The sequence below is a fragment of the Sceloporus occidentalis genome, unplaced genomic scaffold, assembly GCF_023333645.1.
Source record: "Sceloporus occidentalis isolate IW3139 unplaced genomic scaffold, rSceOcc1.0.p SCAF_20, whole genome shotgun sequence".
Taxonomy (NCBI): Eukaryota; Metazoa; Chordata; class Lepidosauria; order Squamata; family Phrynosomatidae; genus Sceloporus; species Sceloporus occidentalis.
Window position 1 is genome coordinate 9,928,239 of NW_028317000.1, and position 27,888 is coordinate 9,956,126.

A 27,888-nucleotide genomic window follows, 5' to 3' on the forward strand; every position below is an offset into this window, starting at 1 on the left:
CTACGGAATTGTTTTTAGGTACCTTCACTTTGTGGGCCAAACAAGCAATTTAACTAAAACAAGGGAGTGATAATCCAAAGGATGCAACAATTCTTTCCAATTGCTAGGAGCCTGGCACCAAATGTTTAGGCATCTGGATGATCAAACTTCTGGTGATTTTCAAAGTCCTGATTTGACTAGATTCACTACATCATCAGACCGTCCTCCTATCCAGCCAAAATCCCCGCTAGTGGCCTAGTGATGTGTTTTGCACACATGCTCAAGCATCCCTTCATCACTGCAACTACTGGCCCTTACACAAGTAGCTCAAGTGGACAGTACATAATCCTTTGGCAAAGGACCTGTTTTGTACACTGAAGAACCCTAGGTTAAATTCCCAACAGGTCCAGTTAATGAGAAGTAGTCAACAGATCTTGGAAAAGAAATGTCTTTTAAAAAAATCCTGGCTGGAGAGCCATGCCAGTCAAAATAGAAAATACTGGTTTAGTCTAGGGATGAAGAACCTATAGTCCTCCAGAAGGAGCAGAATTACCATTTACTGATCAGGCTGGAAGGGGCTGATAAGGACTGGCATCTAGTAACATTTAGAGTCTCAAGAATTCCTCATTAGATTAAATGAACCAATCATCTGACCATTTATTAAGCAGCTTCTTATTTTGTCAAATAGCGTACCTAACAAGCTCTCACTGGCTATCAACTTTTGGCCCTTGAGACAATTTGGGCATCAACTCTCAAGAATTCCTGGCACTGGCCATGCCGGTTGGGGCTTCTGGGAGCTGTCATCTAAAGCATGGAAATGAGGTGAGACTGGGAACCACCAGGCTAATTTACTGAGAATCTGGCACTCTCTTCCCATGTGGTGAACAGAGCAGCACTCTCTGGACTGAATCTTATTCTTAGTCTCAGCTATAATAGACCAATTTAATTAATTAACTGAATTTTCACACACATTGACTTATCAAGCTCCATTGTTTCAATGGATCTACCCAAGATGGGTCTACTCAAGACTCAACTGGACTTAGGCCTCAGTCTGAGGTATGTCATGTTCCATCTAGCTTATATGGTAACATCATTAATAGGTCTGTCCATTTTCTTTACGCATAGGTTTTGGCCTGGCATTTTATTTTGATTGTATTTTAACTGTTGGGAAATGTTCAACTGCATATTGCCCAGGAAAAAAAAAACTAAATTACGGGGTGACTTTAAACAATGAACAAACCATAACACTCATGCTCCAACCAATGAGCGGTACAGGTTTTTAACACTATAAAATACTTAAAGGCACAGCTGCTGTTTGTGTCAAGCTATATTATGCTGGTATTTTGGTATCACTCTGCCACCGCTGAAATCAACAACTTAAAATAAACTAAAGTCAGTCTCCAGACTAAAGGAGCTTTCAATCCTACTTTAAGTCAGAACACAGGAATATGTGGTCCCTTCAGATATTCCTGGACTGATTATTCTGGCTAGGACTGGTAAGAGGCTTGGCACAACACATGGAGGACTACAACTTCCCCAAATACCTTTGGACCTTTGACCTGCTGCCAGTCTAAACAACTAGCACTTGGTGAGAAAGACCATTTTCCTGTATTGAGATATCTCTCATTCCTATCAGACCTGCTACCTGAGGATCTCACCTCAGCTATGATGACCAGACAATCCTCCACCCTAGTTTATGTCTAGATTTGTATACAGCTGCCCACAATCTGGTACTAGAGTGCTCATTCCAACCTGTTGCTACTGTAAAAAGGTGTCAGTGCTTGGGCCTATTGATTCTGTAAACAAAAGAAACAATTTATACAGCACTTAAGGATGTGTGAAACAGGAGAGGTCACTTACCTGAAAGGACTGGAACTGTCTTTTCTACAGGGGGCAATGTTTCCTTTCGGAGGGTTCGGCCAAGTGAAGTTTCTTGGGGACTAAAGAGGCCTGTGACATCAGACAGTTTTTTACGTCCACTGGTACTAGCAGAGCTACCAACCCGGCAGTTGCCTATTGCACTGGTAAAAAGGTTTGTGTGTTCATCACTACTGGCTGGCTCAGAACTTGGAGTGAACCTGCCCAATGGAAGGCTTGGTGAGGCATCTGAGCACTCTATCTGTAACGGTGTCTGTAATCCCAGAGCAAGGGAGTTTGACTCCGCTGGCTCCCTCCGAACCCACTGTTCCTCCCTGCCTAGCAGGCCTTTTGAAGGGGACAGGTGTGGGCAAGCCATATGACACCGGTGCTTCTCCTTATGTTTGTACCTCTCACCAACTCCCTCCTTCCCAAACCGGTAACGTTTCAAGGACTCCAGGACAGTACGGGAAGGGCCACTGGGTGCCAAGCTGTCTATGGAAACCTGTTGTTGCTCTGAGGAGCGGTGCTCACGGTGCTTGTGGCGGTGGCGGTGCTTGTGTTCCAACATCCAGCCATAAGCCATCTCTGGTGGGACACTGGGGTGGTAGGTGCTCATAGAGAGGAGAGGTGCCCGGCTGGCTGTGAGAAAGGCTTCCTGGCGGAGCAGCTTATGCTTCTTTTTGTGGTACTTGGCAGGGTTAAGGAGCAAATGGCCGGTATGCATGTAGGACGGAGGGGGCAACGGGGTTGTGAATGAAGGGGAAGGTGGGGGAGGATAAAGGGTTGGTGGGTAACGCCCATAATAGCCCAAACCAATGGGAGCAGCTGCAAGGGGAGAAGGAGAATAAGGCATACCATAGGAAGGGTAGAATCCAGTACTGGAAAGGGGGAAACTGAGGCTATGCATGAAAGGCATTTCTGCCATTGCTTCCCGCATTTTGGGAGGCCGTCCTCTTTTTTTCTTCAAGTCTGGCTTTCGGATGTAGTGCAAAGGATCCAAAGGAAAGGTGGGGTGGGTGTAGAAGCTGTTGAAATTGATGCGGAAAATGGTGGGTAGCAAATCCCGGGGAATAAAATGGTGGCTCCGGTGAGTAATCCGGATCTCACTCAAGCGATTTATCAACTCCTCCAGTTCTGCCAAGAAATCAGGATCCTGTCTGCCCCGCAGCTGTGGGTATTTCTTCTTCCTCTTCCTCTTTTGCCTCTTCATTTTGTCATAGGCCAGATAATCATGGCTCCGGCGCTTACACTTGTGTTTGTGTTTCTCCTTTAAGCTGCTCAGGACTGTTGCAGTCTCAGGAGGCACAAGAGAGATATGATCAAAGGAGTGTCGCCGCTTCTTTGGGCCACAGAACTTCTCTGCCCTGTCAGATGTACTATTGTTGTCAGTCCCAATCCCACTGTCACTGGGAATGGTCTCATCACTGTGGGACTCACTGATGGGTGATGGTGTAGCTTCCTTCAATGAACTCAGCTCACTTATGTGGGATGGGGAGTTTGGCAGAAGAGTAGGAGGAGAGAGCCTCCTTCTGGCTCTTGAGGCCTTTCGCATTGCTAGAGTCTGTACCACACTTCCCTGCCTGGAGTGGAGGTGCAGATACGGCACTGAATTAGGCTCTACAAAGCTCAAGTCACTGCTGATGGGGCTTTGTCCCCCACTTACCCCCGAAGACTGAGAACAAACTGGTGAAGGAAGAACCTCAGGATTATTGTTATTAGCCACTGAAGACAGCAATGGGGGAATTGCTTGCCCTATGGTGGTTCCAGATGCCTGTTGGGCAGACTTTTCAAGCACAGTCAAGCTGGCAGAATTAGCAGTCAAGATATCATTCAGGACAGCTTTTGGCTTCCTTCCTCTCCTCTTTCCTATGTAGATTGTTCCTTTCTTGCTGACATTGATCTGTTGGCCTAATTTGGAGCCAAAGGTGGCAGCAAGTGTTGACACTGTTGTATGGAGTTTTGATTGCACTTTCCCTTTATTTGGTTCTGCTGTGGTAGATGAGAGGATTTGATTCAAGAGCTTTTTCCGCTTTAATGTCTTCATTTTGTTGATTTTCCTGATGATCGTTTTCATGAGCTGGCCATTGTTGCGCTTAGTCTCCTTATGGTCTTGTTCTACCTCAAGGTCAGTCATGTTGCAGGCATTTGTTTTTCCAAGCTCCTCCGAATCTCCTAATGGGTTAGTCCCTTCAAAGAAATCTCCACTTTGTTGCTGCTCATTTTCAGACTCCAACTTGTCGGAACTATCTGCAGTGACAAAAGGTGCCACAGAGAGGACTGGAGGTTGCATTTTGACCTCTGACCTCATCTGTCTTTTGGGACGACCCCTCTTCTTTGGAAAAGCTTCTGTGAGGCTCTGCCGAAAAGAGGGAATTTCAACCTCAGGATGCAACACTGGAGGTTCTTGCTCTTCCTTTGAATTAACTGAAAATACCTTAGAAGCAGGGATCTTCAGAGTTTGTTTTGGGAGGCCTTCCAAGTGGGGCATCTCTTTGGATTTTGACCTGCCCCTTTTGGACTTGTACATTTCAGGTAACAGGTCATCTGAAATGCACTCAACAGAAGTCTGCATATGGGCACTGTAAAATTTAGTTGGCTCCATTTCAACACTGTTTAACAGAGTGACAGACTGCATGCTACTGGCTTTGCTCAGCTTCGGCAAATGGTGTTTGGCAAACTCATGTTCAGCATAGGAAGGAGGGCCTGTGCTTTTAAATAACTTTGTCTGGTCCATGCTACTGTTTGACAGTGAGCTGCAGGAAATATTATTGAAAAGCTCAGGCCTTCCTAATTCTAGATCTTTGGAAGATTGACAGGAGCTTCTAGAGATGACTTTGGTCCAGCGTGGCTTCCTTCCTTTCCTTTTCTTTAAGGGCTTTGTTTGGGGACCACTACCACTGCTGTTGCTGCTGCTCAGGGATTCCATACCTTGGCATACTTTCCCTGATGAAGTCATGGCCCCAATCTTTAGAAAGGGCTTACTATTAAATAAGGTGGAAAAGCTCACAACTGAAGGGGCAACAGTGGCACGGACATTTGAGTCAGTTGCCAGGTTAGGCTTTTTGCCTAAGCTTGGGTTTGGTTTGGGATCATCTCTGTGTGCAGAACTAGAACTGTTTAATTCCCTACCAATCCCTTTGCTGATAGCATGTGAGCCAGGATTTGACAGCCTGTTCAGACCTGAACATATACTATCAGAAGCAAATGGGATCTTACTAATCTGCTCAGAAATTCCTTCTAAGAAATCAGGTGTGTTATTTAAATGCAATGGGCTTGAAGCTAACTGAGCCAAGGTTGCTGTAGGGCTACGGGATAAACTTGTGATAGATGCAGCTGGAGAGGGAGAGGGGAGGCCTCCCTCTCCTACAGCACTGAATGGAGACTTGGCTGTAGATATATCAGAAACACCTCCTGTTGTTCTGAAGTCAGGGGAAGTGCAATAAACTGGCACTTGTTTGTCATGTTTAGTTGTTTCAGAAGTGCCTTTTTCACTGGAAGCAGTGCCATCGAGTTGACTGCAGCTCCCTTCTTTGCCTCCACTTAAGACTTCTTTCTGAACTGGCAACTTTTCTGGGATGCTCTCCCTACTAGGTCTGGCAATATGCTTTTCAAACTGTTTACTGCCAAGATTCTCCTTCAAAAAGCCGTGAGGTGCAGGACTTTCAAGATTCAAGAGGTTTGCACCACACCGTTTTAAGGTCTCCGAGGAAGAGGTAGCTGGATCAGCTTTCAGAGCCCCCGAGTCTTTATTAGCCAACCCACAGAGACTGCTGGTTCCCACCAATTTCTTCCCAGAGTCTTTAGCAGTCAATGTGGCTGGAACACCAACCCCCAATGGCTTCTTTCCAGGCTCTTTAATCAACCCACCAGCCCCCAAAAGTTTCTTTCCAGAGTCTTTGTTAACTAATCCACTTGTACTAAATACTGGCAGTTTTTTCCCCGAGTCCTTGCTAATCAATCCAATTGGGGTATCTGACCCTGCATGTTTCTTCTCAGAATGCTTATTAAACAATCCAATTGGACTGTCAGATCCTGGAAACATTTTATTAACAGGAGGAGGAGGTCTAACAGTGTTTAGCAGCTTTTTTGCAGGATCCTTATTAACCAAACCAACTGGGTTGCTTGTTCCCAACAGCCTTTTTCCAGGCTCCTTGTTGACCAACCCAGCTGGCATGCCAGTCACTAATAATGTTCTTCCACTCTCCTTGCTGGCCAATCCAACCAGAGAGCTAAGAACTGGTAGCTTCTTCCCACAGTCCTTGTTAGTTAGACCCACCATATTGGGACAAACCCCTGGTTGCTTTTTGCCCCCAGATTCCTTGCTGATTAACCCAATGCCACTACTAGTCACTGGCGATTTCTTTGCAAACTCCTTATTGCCCAAAGCAATACCCATACTGCTGCTTCCAGGTTGTTTCTTTACGAAATCCTTGATAACCAAAGCAGATGGTGCCCCCACAACTGACAGTTTCTTTCCAGAATCTTTAGCAAATCCTGAAGCAATTCCCATGGCTGACTTTTTTTGTTTTGTTTTGGAAGACTTTGAAGGAGGGCAAGTTGCAATCAGCTGTGCCAATTTTTCTGTAACAGTTGGTGCTCCATTAATCTGAACTCTGTCTTTTGAGTCAGGATCATGACTATTGACGGGAGTGGAAAGTGCTGACTTTCCATAATCTGTCACTTCAGAATGCAGAGGTGAAAGTTTTCTTGAAAGTAGGCTGCTTTCCCTCTGTCTGCCTTCAGCCGTGGAGCCTTCAACTGGTGGTGAGGCTTCTCCGCTCTTCTTGTACAGCTTTGGTGGATCCTACAAATTGGAAAAAAAAAAAAAAAGCTTAAGCATCCAATGAACAACAAAGAAAAATGATTCTTTATTTTGTTGGCTTTACAATGGAAGGGCTAGGTGAAAATATTTTTAATTTTAAGACACCAGAATTAAAGTTGTGTGTGCCACTGGTAGCATCAAACTTTGAATGATCTGGTATTTTCTCAACCCCATCTACAGGCAAAACAAACAAACAAACAAACCGTAAGACTTTCTTTATTTCATGGCATTTGTACTTATGATGCACTCCAAGAGTGGAAATCAGGAAGCAAGAGAAAAAGAGGAGGAGCAGTACTGGAGGGCAGGGAATGAGGAAAAAGAACTGCACTAACAGTGAACAGAAGAGCTTGCTCTCTATCTGCACAAATTAACTCCCAGTACTTTTAAGGTATGTGCTGCCTTTGCGGTTACAGCACTGACTCTGACGATTACAAGGTCAGCTGTTCAAGACCCAAGCACCATGTGAAGAATAAACTCCTGTCACTAGTCCCAGCCAACCTAGCAGTTCAAAAGCATGACTTTGCTGGGAAGGTAACAGCATTTCATGTAGTCATGCTGGCCTCATGACCATGAAGACGTCTCTGACAATGTTGGCTCCCTCAGCTTAGTAACAGAGATGAGCACCACCACCTACAGTTGGGCATGATTAGGCAAACTTGTGAAAGGGGAAATCTTCACCTTTACCTTTACTTTTTTAAAAATTGTAAGTGGGAAAACGCCTAGCATTGGCTCCATAAAGGCAGGCCAAAATATAGCTGCTTCGGGTCACTTTGGAGGTATGATGTTTAAATGATGCAAGCGTACTAAGAGTCCGGAAGCTGTGCCAAAGCCACGATCCAGTTCTAAGAACTGGAGCACAGCTTTAGTGCAACTTCCGAACTCTTAGTACGCATGCATCAATAAAACAGCATACCTCCAAAGTGACCAGAAACAGCTTTATTTTGGCCTGTCTGTATGGAGCCATTGTTTCTCAGTTATCTTTGAAAAAGAAGCACAGCTGGAAAGAAAATACTGCATATTTCCAGACGTCAGAGAAGTATCATGCTCCAAGTCATATAAAATAACTGTGAATGCTGACATTCAGAGTAGTATAGTAGTTTGAGCATTGGACTACAGTTCTGGAGACAAGAGTTCAAATCCCGGCTTGCTCACTCCATGCCTTTGGGCAAGTCATTCTCTCTCAGCCTCAGAGGACAGCAATGGCAAATGCTCTCTGAAGAAAGCTGCCAAGAAAACCCCTTAGGATCACCATAAATTGGAAACGACTTGAAGACACACAACAACGACTGAAGTTACTATGTTGTAACATCACATGTTTAGAATGGGAGCTGCCAATTAGAGCCTTCTATGTGAAATGCTACTGTCAACTGCCAAGCCAAGCAAGAAAAAAGATTGGGGAGAGAGAAATTAACTCTTAGCATTGTTGGGTGCAGAGCAGGGGAAAAGTTAGAGGTTTGGATTAAAACTCTCAGAACCCCCAGCTAGTTTAGCCACATAACTGCTGGGAGAATCTGGGAGTTGTCACCCCAAAAACTAATCAATTCTAGCTCTAGTTAAGTGGGTACTATATTGGAGGGGGGTTGGAGCCTTGGCCTGCACTCACACCCACCTCAGAAAAGCTTTCCTGCTGATAACCAAGGGTTTGAGAAGTCTGGAAACCAGGTTCTTGGGCTGTGCTGGCCTAGGATCATAATAAAGATTCTATTGTATTCTATTGTATTCCAATTCTTGGGACTTTCCAACACTGGTAAAAGATGGGGCTGCCCTGCCCTGCCTGTTTCCAAATTTCTTTACTATTCTGCCCATATTATGTTACTAAGACTGTAAATCTCTACCGCAAAGGAATTCCTTCATTCATACATTTCAATAATTAATATTTTATTCACACCACCTCAAGCATGCCAGGGGATTTCCAGAAAACAGAGAGGAACGTCCCCACTCTGCCAAAGAGCTTAGACATATTATTTAGTACATGCCATCATTCAAAATGGGCAAAGAAAGCATGCATGTAGATGCATACTACTATAATTGGACTATTAATGCACAATGAACAGTATCTGCAGCTTAACAGTTTGCCCCAGAAGTTTTTTTAGCAGCTATAAAGGAGAGCAGACAGGTGAATACAAGCCAATGAAGAACAGCTATGAAAAGGCATATAGCTCTCTGTTAAATATATATAAACAGAACTGATTAGTTAATGACTGACAGAATAAATTAACTATTATTTACTCAAAGAAGAGCTTAATGGCAAGACTGTTTTTTCCCTAAAGGGGGAAATCCAGCAGTGAAAAATCAGAGAAATAAAAGCCAAATTAGGTTAGGTTATAAGAAGATACTGGGCAAACAAAAATGTTTTCAGCACATCCAGCTGGCCCTCGGTATCCACGGATTTGCCATCCGCGTATTCAAGCATCTGCTGACACAAGCCTGCATTTCCCCCAATGGTGGCATGTGCATGCTGCCTTGCCGCCATTACAGACAGGCCCCGTTGTCCCTTGCTGGCGTGTGCATGCAGCCATGCTGCCATTATATCCCACTGTCCCCACTGATGACATGGCCACATGCATGCACTGCCAACAGGAGATGATAATAATAATAATAATAATATTTATTTACAACCTGCCTCTCCCAGTGTTGGATCAAGGCGAGTAACAGCATATAAAAAGAGAAAACAATGTCCCCAAAGGATATTGGGAATCCAGGATTAGGCCCTATCCTATCTTACTTGCAGATCTGTGGTGAGAATAAAATAAAACCAATTTCCCCCAAATGTGTTGGGCTACGATTTCCATCATCCCCAACTAGAGATATTATTGAGATATGTGGAATATGTACTTGAATGTTTGCATGAATTTAATTATAATTGCCAATACTCGACCTAAAGTGGATATAAAAACATACAGGATCGCATCCCCTGTTAAATGATCTCAGGTTGTGGAAAACAGGTGTGCCATATTCATGATTGGGAAAGTGATACAGAGCTCCCCTCTGTTAACAACCAACAGAGCCTTATTCATCTGTGGGACATCCAGGTTACTCATAGAATTGTAGAGTTGGAAGAGATCACAAGGGTCATCCAGTCCAACCCCCTGCCATGCAGGAAATCTAAATCAAAGCATCCCCGACAGATGGCCATCCAGCCTCTGTTTGAAGACCTCTAAGGAAGGAGACTCCACCACACTCTGAGGGAGTGTGTTCCATTGTTGAACAGCCCTTACTGTCAGGAAGTTCCTCCTAATGTTGAGGTGGAATCTCTTTTCCTGCAGCATGCATCCATTGTTCCGTGTTCTAGTCTCTGGAGCAGCAGAAAACAAGCTTGCTCCCTCCTCAATAGTAATTTTCTTTATCTTTTCTCACTAGCCATTGTACAGTTGCATCCATTGTTCTTATCTCCCTTTTGTTTTGCTTCTCTTCTTTCCTTTATTGCTTGAAGCATTTTATCTTTCACCCACTGTTTCTGCTCTATCTTTTTGTCTACTGAAGTGTCTGTCTGCATTCTTCTGTTATTATGTTCCTAGCTTCAGACTATAATTCTTCTGGTTCACAGTCTATTGTGCTTAATAGCGCAAATCTGTTCCTTATATTGCCAGTAAATTCTGTTGAGATATTGTTTCGATCATATTTTAGCATAATGACTGCCCACCTCTTTCTGTGCCATCATATGTTTCTAAAAAAACAAGGTATGTCAAATTTATCGTTTCTCATCCCCCTCCCCCCAAGTTACAGGCTTGGTAAGCAGGGGAGTGCTATGGATGCAATATATCTTGATTCTAATAAGGCTTTTGACAAGCCCCACTCTCCCCACCAACATGCATAGTACCTAGTATGAAAGTAATAGACACAAAAAGGGTCTTAGTAAGCTGCAAGCTAAACATGAGTCAAACAGTGTGATGTCGTAGCCAAAAAAGTAAATGCAACTTTGGGCTGCATGAACAGGAGTAGTGTCCAGACTGTTAAAACACTTTTGATGTTGCGCAATGCATGAGGCAACACGTCAACGTTTGGCACCAGATTTCCCACCTTCGTGACTGTAGTCAGCAGCTTGTGAGCTGGAGAAACACCCCTCTCTCTTTCCTAATGAGTAAAGAGACATGGTAAACTTCTCTCAGATGAGGCTTTTATTCTTAGAAGAGGTTCCACTGTGTACAACAATATATACATCGACACCATCCACACTAGTAACAACCCACTCGTCACTACTCTAGCAAAGACTCTGTGTGGCCTACTAGGCCTTGCCTCTCCCTCTGGTGCCACAAAGGATCCAGCCACCCTCCTGAGTGGCTGTTCAGACTGGTGGCATCCTACAGGACTTTACAGCACTTGTTGGTTTTTTATGTCACTTCCTGTTTAAATGCCTAATCATTATGGCTCACACTAACCCTTTTATGCCTGGTTACTATTGAAACCCACTTTGTACATTTTCCTTGTGACTCTATATCCCAACACAGACTAAGGGAAGTCGCAGTGCCACTCTGTCCTGCTTTAGTCACACCTCACTTAGAATACTTTGTCTAGTTCTGGGCACCACAGTTCAAGATATTAATATGCTGGAACATACCCAGAGAAGGGCAACCAGAGCAATCAAATGCCAGGAAAACAAGAGTTATGAAGACCATTTTAAGGAGCTGGGCATGTTTAGCTTGAAGAGAAGACCAAGAAGAGAAGTCTGAGAAGTGACATAACTATCTTTAATTATCTTAAGGGATATCACATAAAAGATGAAGCAAATTTGTTTTCCACTAATGCAGATACTAGAACACAAGCCAATGAATTCCAATTACAAGAAAAGCAATTCCACCTAAACACCAGGAAAAACTTTTTTATTGAGAACTATTTGACACTGGAATAGTGCTTTCAAGTATGCTATTCTCTCCATCTTTCAATTGATTTGAAAGTCTCCCCTTAATCATCTTTGGATGTCTTTGAACATAGGTTTGATGGGCATCTTTCAGGTGGGTGCTTTAGTTGGGTATGCCTGCATAACAGGAAGTTGGACTAGATGGCGTTTGTAATCCTTTCCATAATTCTATGATTAAAATATATTTTTAATCATGAAATATTTAATTGTAATTAGCTGCCTTCCAAACACATAAGAAAGAACAGTTGTCCACCATGATATAATACAATATTTACTATGGCAAAACAAAACATTATTTTGGTGCCTGTTTTAAAGACAGGAAGCCAGGGCTGAGAGAGCCGGGGTTTGCTACGCAGACCCATAAATCCAGGGTGAGGTACAGTGCCACCCAGGAAAGGGCTCACAGCTCACTTTTTGGCACTATGCTACACTATCTCTGTTAGTCATCTCCTTTCAACTTCCCTTCTCATTTTGCCAACTGTTTTGCTCATACCCTAAGGAAGCTCATTTGTTGTTCTAGGTCCTGCTGTGACATATACATCAGATTAGATGCCTCTGGACCTCACTTTGTTGTTTATTCTGAAAGCTGCTGGTACTGGAGGGATTCTGTGGAGTTTGGCACTGAGTCTAGTTTCACCAGGGCTGCTGCAATAGTATGTAAATTCTTCTTGCAAGGAGAACAGGATTTCAGCTTTTACTGCGTACATGCATAGAATAAGCAGCACAGCATGCAGCCACAATCTCTACTTCAACACTAGAGTCAAAATGAAAGGTCCATTCTCATTCCCAAAATAGCCACCATGAGTACTTGGGGCTCCCTTACATGGCAAAAAACACATGCCTTTGAGCTTCTGCTACTGCATAGTGTTTGTACACCCAGCAAAGCACAGAGTGCTCTCTAGAGATAAACATTACCCTGGTCATATTCCATGGCTTGTTGTGGGGATGTGGAGGCGCGCGCGCGCACACACACACACACACACACACACACACAGAGAGAGAGAGAGAGAGAGCAGTGTTATATGTTATGTCCTCACAGCCTAGAGCTTTTATTTTCCTCTTCTAGCCTTATGTAGGGCCACAAGCATAAGTTGAATATTTTAGTCTCTTGTTGTAGGGATACAAAAAGATCCGTACATCTTAGTAGGGAGGAAAAACACTCCAAGCCATATGGCACTGCATCACACTTGTAAATTAATCCCACCCATCACAAATACCATCAACTGTTCTCTATAAGATTACCTTAACGGCAGCTGAAGGAAGGCAAGATTTTCAGCAGTTAGGCTTCAGTGTCTAGCCTCCTCTGCCATAAGCACTCTAATTCCAAAGAAAAGCCTAAACTCTAGGCTTTGAGGTTGCCTTTGAAGCTGCAATATTTGCCCCACTAAAGGAAGCTTGTGCTTCAGCCTAAACAAATGATTTCTTGTTTAAGACTCTGTTGCCCTAAGCTCATGTTCCTTGATTACTATTCGGGAATCCAAACCTTTCTTTTTCTGCATCTTGCTTCTCTGATACAAGTTTGCTACCTTGGAATCATAGGGCCAAAACAGACTGGCAAAAAACACTGGCTTCAGGGTGGTGTGGGGTGTGGTGTACACATGGCGCACACCCCAACACCCCCCCCCCCCAAGCCAGTGTCATGCTGCCACACTGACCATACAGCGGGCAGAGTCACGACATTTCTGTGGTGCAGCGTTTACATGACACAGAAAGCTGAAAAGCCACCGCCATGGCAGAAAGGGTGACTTTTTTCTGCCTCAAGAAGGAGTGGCATTTTGCGGCTTCTTCTGGGGCTGGAAAAACACCAGATCGGGACCGTAACATGCAACTGCCACAGCCCCAATCCAGCAATCAAAGGGACAGCGTAGAGCCATCTGTTATGGCCCACAGTTTCAGATCAATTCTCTTCTTCTGGCCTACTTGGTCAGACTGACTTCCAGTTCCCCCAGCCATGGGGGCCCTTGAGATGAGCTGAATTATGGTTCCAGGACCCTCCATGGATATCAAAATTCATGGGTCTTTAAATACAGTGGCATGAGAAAATGTAATCCCTTACATAAAATGGCAAAATCAAGGTTTGCTTTTGGGGATTTATAAATTTATATTTAGTATTGTCAAGCCATGAATGATTGAACTCATAGATAAAGAATCCCTGGATACGGAGGGCTGACAACTCAACAAGGAGCCATTAAAAAGAGACTTGATTGATCCTTCAGCCTGGCCTTAACATCACCCTCTTGTATCCTGGATCTTTTCTACTGCAGGACCTATAACCATGGCAACTAATTACAAAATGTGAGAAGACTGTGAACAATGCATTTATTGTTCTAGTAATGGTTAATTGTCATGATAGCTAAACGGAACCTCATGCACAGGTAACATTCCTCTGAATGCCTGACATTAGAAACAAGGCACTGAGGTGGGCTTCAACAATGATGCTCATCAGAGTAAGGGACTCTGTCCAGTGGGAAACCTGACAAGTGGTCAGGCTCTCTCCCAAGCTCCCACCATCTCTCCAGCATCAAGACTAGGACGAAGATTTGTGGTTGTCTGGCAAACTGTGGAGTCAAGACATTCAAGAGACATTTGGTCATGCAGAAAAACCTATCTCCCCTCATTTGCTTTCTGCCTTTCTGGAATTAAAAGGGCAGGTGGGGGAAAGGGTTGAACACTCCCTTTTGAAGGATTTCAAGACACCTTCAGGCAGTAGTGACCAAACTGACATACTACTCGCCTGGCTAGCCTTGGTAGCAGAAGGAGGGGCAGAAAAGGAAGGGAACTGGCACTTACATTTACTAGTGATCAAGTTCACAATCCAATGGCAATTTTTTCTGCACAAGCTGTTTTACATATAAATAAATACATTCCCTAAAACTGGGGGGGGGGATTATACCAAGGTTCGGGAGAGGGCACAGTAGCAAGGCTATATGCATACTCAGACGTTATGTCGCACTCAAACTTTAAAACTGTTTTCAAAGGACAGGGTTGCTTTTTTTAAAAACTGGAAGGTGATTTCTGGTTTATTTCCTCATTTAAAAAGGATTTTTCAGAGTATAAAATAGAGGTGTAAGTGGAGTTCAGGAAAGGAAGAGACACTAGGGACCATATTGCAAACATACAACGCCTAATGGAGCGTACTAAGGAATTCCAGGGAAAAAAATCAGCATGTCCTTTATAAACTATAGCAAAACACTTGACTGTATAGATCATGAAAAGCTATGGATGGCTCTTAAGGCCATGAGAGTGCCACTACATCTGATAGTCCTGATAAGAAATTGATACTTAGGGCAAGAGGCTGCTGTTAGAACAGAATTCAGAGAAACAGAATGGTTCCCAATTGGCAAGGAGGTCAGGCAAGACTGTATTCTATCTCCCTATTTGTTCAACTTGTATGCAAAAAAAATAATGTTAGGCACAGAAGAATGAGAAGTGAAGAAAAGAGGAAGGACCATCAACAATCTAAGTTGATATGTGGATGGCACCATAATACTAATGGAAAACAGCAGATACTTGGAACAGTTACTAAAGAAGGTCATAGATGAAAGTGCAAAGACAGGCTTAATGCTGAACAGAAAGAGAACAAAAGAAAGATGCTCACGAGAGAAATACATAAATTCCACCTAGACAATGAAAAAATTAAAATAGTAAAAGAGTTCCCATACCTATGATCAGAATGGTGACTGCAGTCAAGAAATAGGAAGGAGACTAGGAATGGGAAGGACAGCTATGAAAGAACTAGACAAGATGCTAAAGTGTAAAGATATACAACTAAGCACTAAAATTAAAATTGTCCAAGCTATTGTATTCCCCATTACGATGTATAGATGTGAGAGAAATAAAGAAATAAAGAAAACAGACAGAAATAAATCAATTCATCTGAGATGTGGTGCTGGAGAAGAGTGCTAAGGATACTGTAGAGAGCTAAAAAGACAAACAAATGGGACCTAGAATAGATTGAGATTGATATCTCCTTGGAATCCAGTTGAGGCTGTCGTATTTTGGACACATTCTGAGAAGGCATGGCTCACTAGAAAAAGCAATAATACTAGGAATGGTAAAGGAAAGTAATTGTACGCCATGGGCAGGTTTACTTTTATCTATTTTATTGTTTGTATGTACAGCGCTGTGTAAATCTACAGCCCTATATAAATAAAACATAATCATAATCATAATCATAATAGAAAGAGAGGAAGACTGCATGCCAGATGGATAGACTCAATCAGGGAGGTCACTGGCCTGAATCTACAAGACCTAAGCAGAGCAGTAGAGGATAGGGGGGGTCTTGGGGCACCATGCATCAGGGTTGACTTGGAGGCAATTCATAGAATCATAGAATAATAGAGTTGGAAGAGACCCCAAGGGCCATCCAGTCCAACCCCCTGCCATGCAGGAAATCCAAATCAAAGTATCCCTGACAGATGGCCATCCAGCCTCTGTTTAAAGACCTCCAAGGAGGGAGATTTGACTACACTTCGGGGGAGTGTGTTCCACTGTCGGACAGCCCTTACTGTCAGGAAGTTCTTCCTAATGTTGAGATGGAATCTCTTTTGCATCCAAATGGCATGGCGCACAAGGGATGTCCCTGCGTCGCTCCAGCACGCTAATGGCACCTTGGCAGTAGCGGAGAAAGGAGCCACGTTTTGCTGCTCCTTTTTCATGGTGCATCGGTGCCGCAATGTGCAACGATCCATGTCTCGCCGCCACTTTCTGCCTATCTGTATCTCCCCCCCCCCCCTTAGTTTACATAAGCTCTGGAAAATGAGATTCCCAAAAAATACTGCTCTCCTCAGAAGCTGTAAAAGCTGAAGCAGGGAAGAATAGTTTTGGCCTTGCAATTTTTTCAAAGCAAGCTGCAGCTGAACTGGTAGAGAGCCTTCTGTAGCATTCACCTGCATAGCCAAGAACACTGCAAGGAATGGAACGATACATGTGCTCAGCAGTTTCTTGGGGAAACAGGCAGCTCTGAGAGAACAGAAGCAAGTGCCATCTTGTTTCCCTATCTGAACGGCATCATGTTACAGCTGTCAGTACAGAGCTTGTGGCTGTCACCTTTGTGCCTTCACATTATCCTAGAGACTGGAATAGTCTCAAAGCTGTTCAGCTATAAATAGGTGGAATATTCCAGTGGCTGCATTTGCCCATTTGTGCCTCAAGCAATGAATTGCTCTGCTGCTGCAGTTCCTGGATTATGATGTCCTAAGGTAGCAAACCAATACCTAATAAATACTGTAGGTGAGAGTATTACAAAGACAAAGAAGGCAAAAAACTGTGAGGCCCCAGGCAGGTGCATAAGTGCAAATTTCACTTCAGGTCCTGAGCCAAAAATCCAAAGGGTGCCCCTAGGACAAATAATAATAAGTAAACAACATCATTTATTACACATAGAATGTGCAGCTTTCACATCTCCCCACTGTAAGACTGGCCCAACATTTCTCTCACTTTTCAATTTATTTTGAGGGGAAATTATCAATCTTAGAATGAAAAGGAAAGAGGAAAATGGTATCTACTTACACCTTTAAGACTTATTTTTATTTTAGCATAAGCTTTTGTGGATTTCAATCTATCTCATCACAGGCACTGATGACAATCACCGCATCAGAAGTGAACTGAAATTCATGAAAACTCATGCTAAAATAAATCAGTCTTAAAGGTGCTGCTTGATTCCTTCCCACAATTCCTTCCTCTTACCCTGAAACACGGTACCCTGATACAGCTATCTCTTTGAAAACTAAGATAGTGTTAAGACTGTTTAACTGGTAAAATTTATAGGATAATGGAGCTGGGAGAGACCACAAGGGCCATCCAATCCAACCCCCTGCCATGGGGATGTATTTATATATGGATTATTAAATTGTTAAGTGAGACTAGTCTGATTTTGAATTTAAGTGGGGCTAGTTACAACTCCCTTACTGCAAAAGGTCCACTAACTTCTAGTCTGTTTCCAGACTCAATTCCAAGTACTGGTTATGACTATAGTTGCTATTGTTAGCAACCTGGCGGCAGCTGTTTGGGCCAACTGAAGTTTCTAAGCACTTTATAGCCGAAACAGGATGTAACCAAGGCATATACCACCATGGCCAAGCACATTTGGTGCACTAGCTTTAACTGCAAAAGCACTCCTGGTCACTACTGAAACATGGGCTTCCAGGCTCAAAGCAAGTATTCCCATGCACACCTTCATGGGGAGCATAATCCTATCCAACACAGGCTGAAGCCCTATTCATAGATCTGTCTTTATACTGACCAGGAGCAACTCTGTCTTGTCTGGATAAGTCTTCAGTCTGTTCGCCCTCATTCTGTTCATTACAGCTGCCAGCCACTGGTTTAGCACAGGAACCTTGGTTGACAAGACAAGAGACATTGTAGACTAACACTCTGTGTCTTTAGCCCTAGTATAAAGCGCACCTGGAGTTATCACAGAAAAAAATGAGATGTGGTAGATGTTCTGAATGCGGATGTTGCTGTGACCGTGACAGGGATGCTATATAAAAGTACAGGTGGCCTATGTGGCATAGGAGGAGATTGCATGGCATTACTGTACTCACCTGCCCCTGCCTTGTGTATATTTTTCTTCATCCGCTACCCTTCAACTATGGAGATTAGATGTGGCTGAATGACTAGACTAAGGGCTGTTTTTAGGTGTGGCATTCTGCTCATAGGGTTCCAAAGACTGCCTGGCTTGTATCGTTGGTACTCTTTAGGCATCAAACAAAATCTTTTCTATTCTCTTGGGCATTTTATATCTCATTCTGCTGCTCCAATAAATGTTTCATTTTTATTATATTTTTGTTGAAATTTTAATGCAAACCTACAGTAGGATCTTGCTTTGATAAAGGGCTGTATATAAGCAAACAAACATTTATTCCCCCCCAAAAATATAATTAGCATCCCATCAATCTTGGATATCATGTTAGCTATCATCATTATTAGAATGAATCAATCAATCATCATGTGAATAGACCAATCACTGAAAAAAGTGTATGTATCAATGACTGAGTTTTAATGGGGTGAACAATTGACCATTCATAGTCTTCAATGTGATGATATTAATGATTCTAAGATCCAACAAACTACTTCAGTATCTAATAGCATTGGTGTTAAGGTTTTCTCTCACTTTCTCTGGAGAAATTCCAATACACTTTTCAATGTGGGAGAGGAAGGTGTGGGAAAGTACACAACAGACCAAAATAAATTGTTTTTAAGGAATGGATGTGTCTCATAGCAGACAGAGTCTTACAACATTCCTTCCAATATGAGAGTGAGTCAGTAAGAGGAGAAAGGGGAAGGAGATGGCATGTGCCACCCACACTTTTAATCAGGGAAAACTTTTTTAGTCAATCAAATAGTTTTTAGCTGTAATCAAACCGATTTAGTCTGTTAAACACTGCAATGCCAATCATTGCTATTTATGGCTATGATGTCTGACAACAGGGATGGAAAAACATGTGAAATGCCAGATGTAGCTATACTTCAAGTTCCACAAACCCCAGTAAGTATGATCAATGGTGAAAGATGATGGGAGCTAGAGACTGACAACATCTGGAGGGCCACATATACTCCATTTTTGCCTTAGAGGATAAAGGGAAAAGACAGTACTGCCTCAATATGCACACAATATAAACTTCAACACAAGAAAAGAACAAGTGTAAGATGCAGTTTTACTTTCCTCATAATATTCCTTAACTCTGAAGGCACTATCTCAAAGGTAAAAGCTCAAATCAATCCTTTGGGGAGGGGGTGGGGTGGGGAGGAAAGAGACTCCAACATTATTATGGTGGTTGAACAAAGTCCTCTACACCACTGGTACACAACTCCACAAAGGACAAGTGCCAATAGTCACCCCACACCCCCATTATAGGCCACAAATGCATGCTACAACATACTATTTTGGAATAAAAAAGGGGGGTTGGGTAGCTGGGAGTTTAGAGGTGGCACACTGCCATGTATGCTTGTGCTTTCCACCTAGAAAACAAACTAAAATCACCCTGAAAATGTGTGCATGTGTGTGTGATGTGGAGGCTTTGCTGGGACTGCTACAATTCCCCCACCCCATCTAACAACCAGTAGTAGCTCTTCTGTGTGTATGTCGCTGTTGTGCCTTCAAGTTATTTCCAACTTATGGCAACCCTAAGGCAAACCTATCATGGGGGTTCTTTGGCAAGTTTCTTCAGAGGGAGGTTGCCATTGCCATCCTCTGAGGCTGAGAGTATACACTACTCTGCCTTGGTAAACAGTCTGAAAAAAGATGTTTCAATAAAGAATGGCCCAGCATACTTGGGAAACCTCAGAGACACAACTTATGGATAGAAGTTAAATTGAAATTGCTTTTAAACTTCTAAGAAACTGGTAATACATGGCAGACTTTATTTGGCTCCCCTGCTGTGGAATTTTAAAAACTCACACAGAAAACACCTTGGATTTCTGCATGTTTTGACAGCCATTTTAAAGAAAAGAACACCTGTTTGAAATAGTAACAATATTGTTGTGTTTAGATATTTAGTTGTTTTATCAAATATAGTGCATTGACAAAAGCAACATAAATCAACAAGTTATTCTAACAGTTAATTTTGTACCCTCAAAAAAAGCTAATTAATACAATTTCCTCCCAAACTAGTTTGAATTTAACATTTTTTTCCAATGTTATTGAAAATAACAATGAACTAAAATACCACTATGAACCTAACATTTTACCAAGAAAGATTCCATAGCTGTTTATTTAAAAAGGTAACACAAAATTAGGAGGGGTCACTAATACCCTGGAGACAGGATCAGAATTCAAAATGACCTTAACAGATTAGAGTTGGGCCAAACTAACAAAATGAATTTCAAAAGTAAGAAGTGTAGGGTACAGTGCACTCACGTTATACGCGGCGAGCTATACGCCGCTTCCAGCTTACATGGAAGCCGCGTGCCAATTAAAGAAATGGTGCGCACACCAATGGCGTGCATGCTGCTGCTCCAAACCATAAGCATGCGCCCCATTATTTGCAATGGAGTGTGAGCATATGTGGATTTCCCCTTACGCGGGGGATCTGGAACGCATCCCCACGTAAGGGAAGGGCCCACTGTACTACATTCAGGCGGGGGGGGGGGGGGAAATGAAAGGCTCAAATATAGGTGACCCCCCTGGCTTGACAACAGTACATGAGTAAGAGATCTGGGAGTCTTAATAGACTACAAGCCGAATATATGTCAACAGTATGGTGCTGCAGCTAAAATAGCCAATTTGATCCTGCGCTGCATCAATAGGAGTATAGTATCTAGATCAAGAAAAATAATAGTACCATTCTATTATGCTTTGATCAAACATCACCTGAAATACTGTATCCAGTTTTGGCACCACAATTCAAAAGGGATATTGACAAGCTGGAGCATGGCTAGAAGAGGGTGACCAAAATGGTGAAAGGTCTGGAAGCCATGCCCTATGAAGAGAATATGGGGTATATTGAGCTTGGGGAAGAAAAGTTTAAGAGGTGACTTGATAGCCGTGTTGAAATATTTGGAGGGGTGTCATACTGAGGATGCAGCAAGCTTGTTTTCTGCTGCTCCTGAGACTATGACATGGAGCAATGGATTCAAACTGCAGGAAAAGAGATCCCACCTCGACATTAGGAAGAAAGTCCTGACAATAACAGCTGTTCGATAGTGGAATACAGTGCCTCAGAGTGTAGTGGAGTCTCCTTCATTGAAGGTTTTGAAACAGAGACTGGGTGGCCTTCTGCCAGGGGTGCTTTGATGGGGCATTCCTGCATAGCAAGGGATATTCCTGCACAGCAAGGGGTTGGACTGGATGGCCTTTGTTGTCTCTTCCAACTCTATGATTCTATGATTTAGTACAATGGTCCTTGAGACAAAAAGCTTATAAATACATTAGGGATCCTAAAAAAAAAACCCTTTGCAAATTGAACTTCCTCATCATGATTATAAACTGACTATAAAAGGTCTACCTTTTATGCTTGTCTACCTTGTAAAAATTATTGAGCAAATATATGTGAAATACTATGTACATATATTAACCATTATATAAATGCTATAAATGAAACTAAAACAGCAAAGCAATTTGATGTATACTATAGATGTCAATGGCTAACTTAGACCATAGGATATACAGTACGATGCAAAATGAGCAAAGCTACTTCTGCTTTGTTTCCAAAGCCATGCTATTCTATTACAGGAAGACAAACCAAAAGACCAACAAATTTGTTGCAGTACAACTTTTTGTGGACAACAGATCACTTCAAGAGACACATGGAGTATTGTCTAGATTTGTATATATATGCACAGTACAAACAGTTGAGTTGAGATAGGATGGATTTTCTTGACTGCCATCAAGTTGACTTTGATCTATGGCAACCCTATGAATGGGATCTCCAAGTCACTTTATTATCAACCATCTCGCTCAAGCCATGCAGATTCAAGGCTGTGGATTCCTTCATGCAGTCTATCCATTTGTAATGTAGTCTTCATGATTTCCTACTACCTTCTAATCTATCAAGCATTATTATCTTTTCTAGTGAATCAAATACAGAGTGAAACTGGTAGAATGTAAATGCAAAAATAATACAGTGATAATTATATTGGGGAAGCCACATTGGCAGCAAAAAAGTTAGAGTATTATTATTGCTTTTTTTTCCCTTCTTTGCATCTGAAATCTAGATTTTCAAAGATTTGGTCTCCTGATGAGTGCAAGTAAATGAAAGAAGAAAGGGAAAAAAACTGGGAATATATTTGGGGGAAGAGCCTGGAGGAAAACAAATTCTGCAAGGGCTCAAACTCTAAATACACATTGGAAGCCTCTGCTAGCTTCAAATATCGATAAACAGTGTCTATTTTTCTTTTAAAGTGACAAGATCTACAAGTATTACCAAAAATCTTTACTTTTAGGGAACTCCTGACCATGATGCTTGTGTATCTGGGGTCTGATAAGGCTCAAAACTATTAAGACATTTTTTCTTCTTCAAGCAACCAAATTTTACCGATAGCAAACTGTGCTAGCAAACTGTGCCTATGTATCCAGTATTTATGGCTACAAAAGAACCAACTTCCAGGAATTACATTGTTTTTTGATCTCATTAGCTAACCCATTTGCCAAATGATAGGCCTGTTACAGACCGCCAAAATAAAGCTGCTTCGTGTCTCTTTGGAGGTACACTATTTAAATGATGCATGCATCCTAAGAATTCAGAAGCTGCACCAAAGCTGCACTCCAGTGCTTAGGAATGGAGCGTGGCTTTGGTGCGACCTCCAGACTCTTAGGACCCATGCATCATTCAAATAGCATACCTCCAAAGAGACCCAAAGCAGCTTTATTTTGGCAGTCTGTAACAGGCCATAGTTTCATTCACATCAACAACCAGGCTCTCAAACACAAGGATTAGCACAACAGCAAACCCTAAGTGCCAATACAGAAATTCAGCAGCAGTTTTATAAAAGAATAACAATCAGTGTGACACTTGCGTTTCCATGACATGCAACCCTTTTACTTCTCTTCCCATCCCTTGCACGCCTTCCCATCCTTGCCTCACTTTCTCCTCTCTCAATGACATGATTTGGGAACTGGAAAGAATCACCACAAACTCCACTCACTTGCTTCACAGGGCCAGGGTCGTTCTTCTCATCAGTCATCTTCCCAACCTTCTGCAACCTCCTGGTTGTGGTGGTTTTTATGGCCGGCCGACAGACATAATTTTCCAGGTTCTTAGGAGGTTTTTTAGTTCTCTTAGCTTGGAGGCCTATCTTTAGTTTTAAATTCCCCTCAGAAAAATTAGTTTCCTTCACAGAAAATTGCTGCTGGGCATCCGTCAGACTCTCATCTTTGCCAATCTCATCACCACTAGTCCGCTCACAATTCCTCTTGTCCTCCTCGTCTTCCTTAGTACTACCATCTAGTTCCACCTCTCTCCTGCTTCCCGCTGTGCCTGTGGCAACTGCAGAGGGGCTCTTCCCAGAAAACCCTTCAGAACCAGAACCCAACCCTAACATAGCAATATTTTGAGAGTCCATCACAGTACGTGCTGTTGCAATTTTTTATTTTATTTTTTAAAGAAGAGCAGGCATGTGGTTCATCAGTAAGTCTTTAATGAAACTTGTAGTCAACATCTTCTTCCTGTGGAAGAAATGCAAAAGATGCAGTCAGAATAACACAAAAAGATGCGCAACAATAGAGATTTAGATATATTTTTTTGTTGTGAACTAGAACTGAATGCTAAATATACGATTATGCATAAATCCTTTAAGCTCTCCCACAAAGTTGTACTGATCACACTTATTAACTACATAAAAACCCAACCATTAGCAGTCCTCCCAGCATGTCACCTAGACACAATTCTTATGCAGCATAGGCAATAAGGTAGGAGGATAACAAGCATGTAGTAAACAAAAAATAATCTCTATCTCAGTCCAGAATGCTATGTTTCTCATCCGTTACTACAGATCTTGTTGATTCCAGGAGATATTCCTCATGGTAAGATACTGTATATTTCTTTGTCATGAAGCATATTTATAGACTAATTTTCCACTAAGGAACTCAGGCTAACATTCTTATTTTTATAGTTTTTTGTGGGTTTTTGGGACTATGTGGCCATGTTCCAGACAACAGATGCTGGCGAAACGTCAGGAAGAAATTCTTCTAGAACATGGCCACATAGCCCGAAAAACCCACAAAAACCTATGGATGTTGGCCATGAAAGCCTTCAAATTCTTATCTTTGTTCTGCGCTTTCAAGTAGTTTTCAGCTTATGGCAGCCTTAATGTGACGCTATCATAAAGTTTTCTTGGTATATCTGTTCAGAAGGGATTTGCCATTTCTTTCTTCTGAAGCTGAGAGAGTATAACTTGGTCAAGGTCACTCAGTGGATTTCCATGACTGAGTGGGGATCCAAACCCTGGTCTGTAGCACGATAGTGCAACACTCAAATCATGGCTCTCCAGGATGCCATATCAACTTTATTTTGTGTTTTTAATGTTTGATTTTGGTTGTTTAAAACACATTTTTTGAAAGTACCCATGGGGTCAAAGGTGGTACCAAAATGTTTTTAAGTGCTGCTATAGTGTGTGTTATGTGTCTTCAAGTCATCTGTCAACTTATAACAACCCCATGAATTTCATAGTGTTTTTTAAGGCAAAGAAAACTCAGAAGTCATTTGCCAGCTCCTTTCTCTGAAATACAGCCGTACCTGATATCTCTTAGTATATTCCCATCCAAGTACTGACCAAAGCTGACCTTACTTAGCTTCTAAAATCTGATACTTTTAGGGCAGGGGTTCCCAACCTGTGCTCCAAGGAGCCTTTAGGGCTCTGTGTAAACTTCCCAGATGCTCAACGGCTGTTCCATGAAAATGAAAGAAATAAAAATTGAATGATATTAAAAAATAAGAATATACCAGTGGTGGCGAACCTATGGCACGCGTGCCAGAGGTGGCACTCAGAGCCTTCTCTGTGGGCACGCATGCTGTTGCTCCAGCACAGAGTTTGCCAGAGTTCATTACTAGAAAGCCAGAGGGACGTGGCACTTTGCAATAAATAAGTGGGGTTTGGGTTGCAGTTTGGGCACTCGGTCTGCAAAAGGTTCACCATCACTGGAATATACAGTCGTCCCTTTTGATTCACAGGTGATCCGTTCCGGACCATCACCACCCCGAAAATTGGGAATACTGCAAATATTGGAGCCTCATTGTATTTAATGGCTGCACGCTCCTGTGCGTGTCCCCGCAGGCACGCATGCCATTTTGTCCCTCCTGGCTTCCCGTCTGTGGAAATTCAAAACCGTGAAAGTCAGTGAATCCAGAGGGACAACTGTATTCTTATATATACTCCTAAACACCATTAACTTGTAAGACATAGGGTAGTCTTATCAGGGGGTCCGCCATAGAAATAAGGCGCTGCGCTGCGAGTCAAAAAGGCTGGGAAATCCTGCTTTAGAGTGTTGGGGGTATATAGACCCTTGGTATTTAATTGTGCAGGGCAGCCCTCTTTCCTTCACCCAGACTGATCCCTGATTTATAAATCTTGTTTATGCCATCTAGTGGTATTATCCTAGACCACTGTTTCTCATTGGGCAAGCCTAAAAAAGGAGTTTTGCATTTTCCAATATGACAGGATAATGGAATTACATCTGCAAACCATAATGTAAGAGCCCTAAGGGTACTGTGACTGTTCCTTCTTCAGTTCCAAAAAATATCAAATTCCTTCCCCTTACCTTTTTCAGCACATGCTTGTTAATGCATTTCTACAATACATATGAATGCTTGAAATGTTTCACATATTACCTAGCTCCGAACTCTTTCATTAGGAATGGGTTTAACTAATGGGATTAGCTTACAGTTGTAAACCGCTTAGAAACTGCTCAGTATGGTATGAAGAGATATATAAATGAAGCTGCTATTGCTATTCTATAATTTTGCAGCCTTCCAGATGTTGTTGAGCTAGAACAACAAGCATTCCTTACTACTAGCTATGCTGGCTAAAATGCTGGCACTTGCAGTCCATCAATGGGGAAATTGAAAAAGAATGGCAAAAGAATGCAGTTACCTTCCCACCAAAGTGGTACCTATGTATCTATTTGCATTTACATGCTTTCAAACTGCTAGGTTGGCAGAAGCTGAGACTAGTGACAGGAGCTCACCCCATCATGTGGAATCCAGGTCTTGAACTGCCAACCTTCCAATCTTCTGATTTTCAGAATTGGCATCTTATCCACTAATATTTACAACAATGGAAGAGTTGCTGAGTGTCCCCTTCAGTTCCCCAAAATATTTGTTCAGGCTAAATTAAGAATTCTGGAGAAACTAAACACTCATTCATAAGTATGATGTGTTAACCAGTCATCATGACCTGTATTACTACCATTAGTTTGGGATTCAGATTTCAAGAGGCCTGGCCCAGCCCTGCAGAGCTGAATAAACACCTCAAACTACTAAGAGCTGGTGAACAATTTTAAGTCCCCCAGGAAAGAAGCACCCGAGTTTCTCCCTCAAAAATACAATTTTTGGCGCTCTGCCCCAGTAAAGGTAAGATGGGGGCGTTGCACTTTAATTAACTGTTATTTTAATTAATACTGTAAATTGCACTGAATCCCATTTGAAGCAAAATGGGACAATAAATAAATAAATAAATAAATAGTGTTTCGTTGTACATGTCAGATGGCCATATCTTCATCTAATTCATCTAATTCTATTCACAACATGGATATATTTATGGATGTCAATCCTAAGCACATTTTCTGAAAAATAAGACCACTAGTTTAAGCTTTTTAAAAAGCCATTCACTGGTTGTCTACAGAAAGGGGGGGAAAGTGAGTGAATGCTCATTTTTTACAAGCTGGAAGGCTGAAGACTTTACCAAACTGACGAGCCAGAAGCCATATATAGTTATGGATGGCAATGTTGCTCAGTGTAAGTTTTCATAGACCAGTACTTTTTGTAGAATTTTTGGCATAATTATAGTAATTTCAGTCCGGTTAAGGTTCCTGTGCACATTTCTCCTGGAGAAGTCCCATTAAATCTAGTGGAATTTGCTTCTAAGCAAAGGTTCACAGAACTACACTGAAAGCATATCAACATAATCACCAGGACAGAAGTGATCAAACAGTGAATTTTTGCGCCCAGGTATTTACTATTAATTCATATAACACAAGAAATATTTGTCATTCAGGTTTTTTTTCTCTCAAGCTTCATTTCATGTCAAGACTGGGAAATTCCTAATATCATATGGCTGATACTCTTTTACTGAATCATGGTACAAGCAGTGAGGGATTTGTTCATGTTAGCAAGCAAGTCACTCTAAATTAAGAAAAAAGAAACTTTTGCCAGAGCTACCCAACCAATACATGAAGTGCATACCTCAGAAAGTAAGAGTTACAATAACTTTCTTTGACAATTTCAGGAGTCAGTCCTTTTAGATTCCTTGTGCAAATACCAACACAAGCCAGAAGCCCATGTTGGCCCCAGTGAGAAAGAAACAGAAAATCTCTTGCCAACATTACTGATACTTTCGAGTTACAAAGAATTTGACAAGCAGGCATCCAAAAGTCTGCGGTACAGCAATCAAAGGGTGAGTGCATTCAGCTACAGAAAAGATGGACACACAAAACTGTGCTGACTCTTACAAAGTCTCATTTCTACTTCAGCTTTTGACAAAGTAAGAAACCACAAGACTTCTTTCCAAGGAACAGGACAAGTGCCCTACTGTTATTTATCTACCATATATACTTGTGTACAAGTCGACCTCATGTATAAGTTGAGGGAAGGTTTTAGGATCAAAATCTTGGATTTTGATATGCCCCGTGGGCAGAATTTAGGAGACAGATTTTAAGGTTGGCTTCAAAGTGGAAGTGGAGGGGGGGAAGTGAAGCTTGGTTTTCAGAGGAAAC

General features: G+C 42.2%; 1 protein-coding gene across 1 annotated transcript in view; it reads right to left on the reverse strand.

The window, feature by feature from the left end:
* ASH1L (ASH1 like histone lysine methyltransferase) overlaps positions 1–27,888 on the reverse strand; it is a 114,469-nt gene that overhangs the window by 79,330 nt on the left and 7,251 nt on the right. Inside the window, exons 2-3 of the mRNA XM_089483263.1 lie at positions 23,106–23,625; positions 1,840–6,643 (exon numbers count right to left, since the gene is read on the reverse strand). Of these exons, the coding sequence (XP_089339389.1) occupies positions 1,840–6,643; positions 23,106–23,522 (5,221 nt within the window). The 5' untranslated portion in view covers positions 23,523–23,625. The remainder of the gene's footprint in view (positions 1–1,839; positions 6,644–23,105; positions 23,626–27,888) is intronic.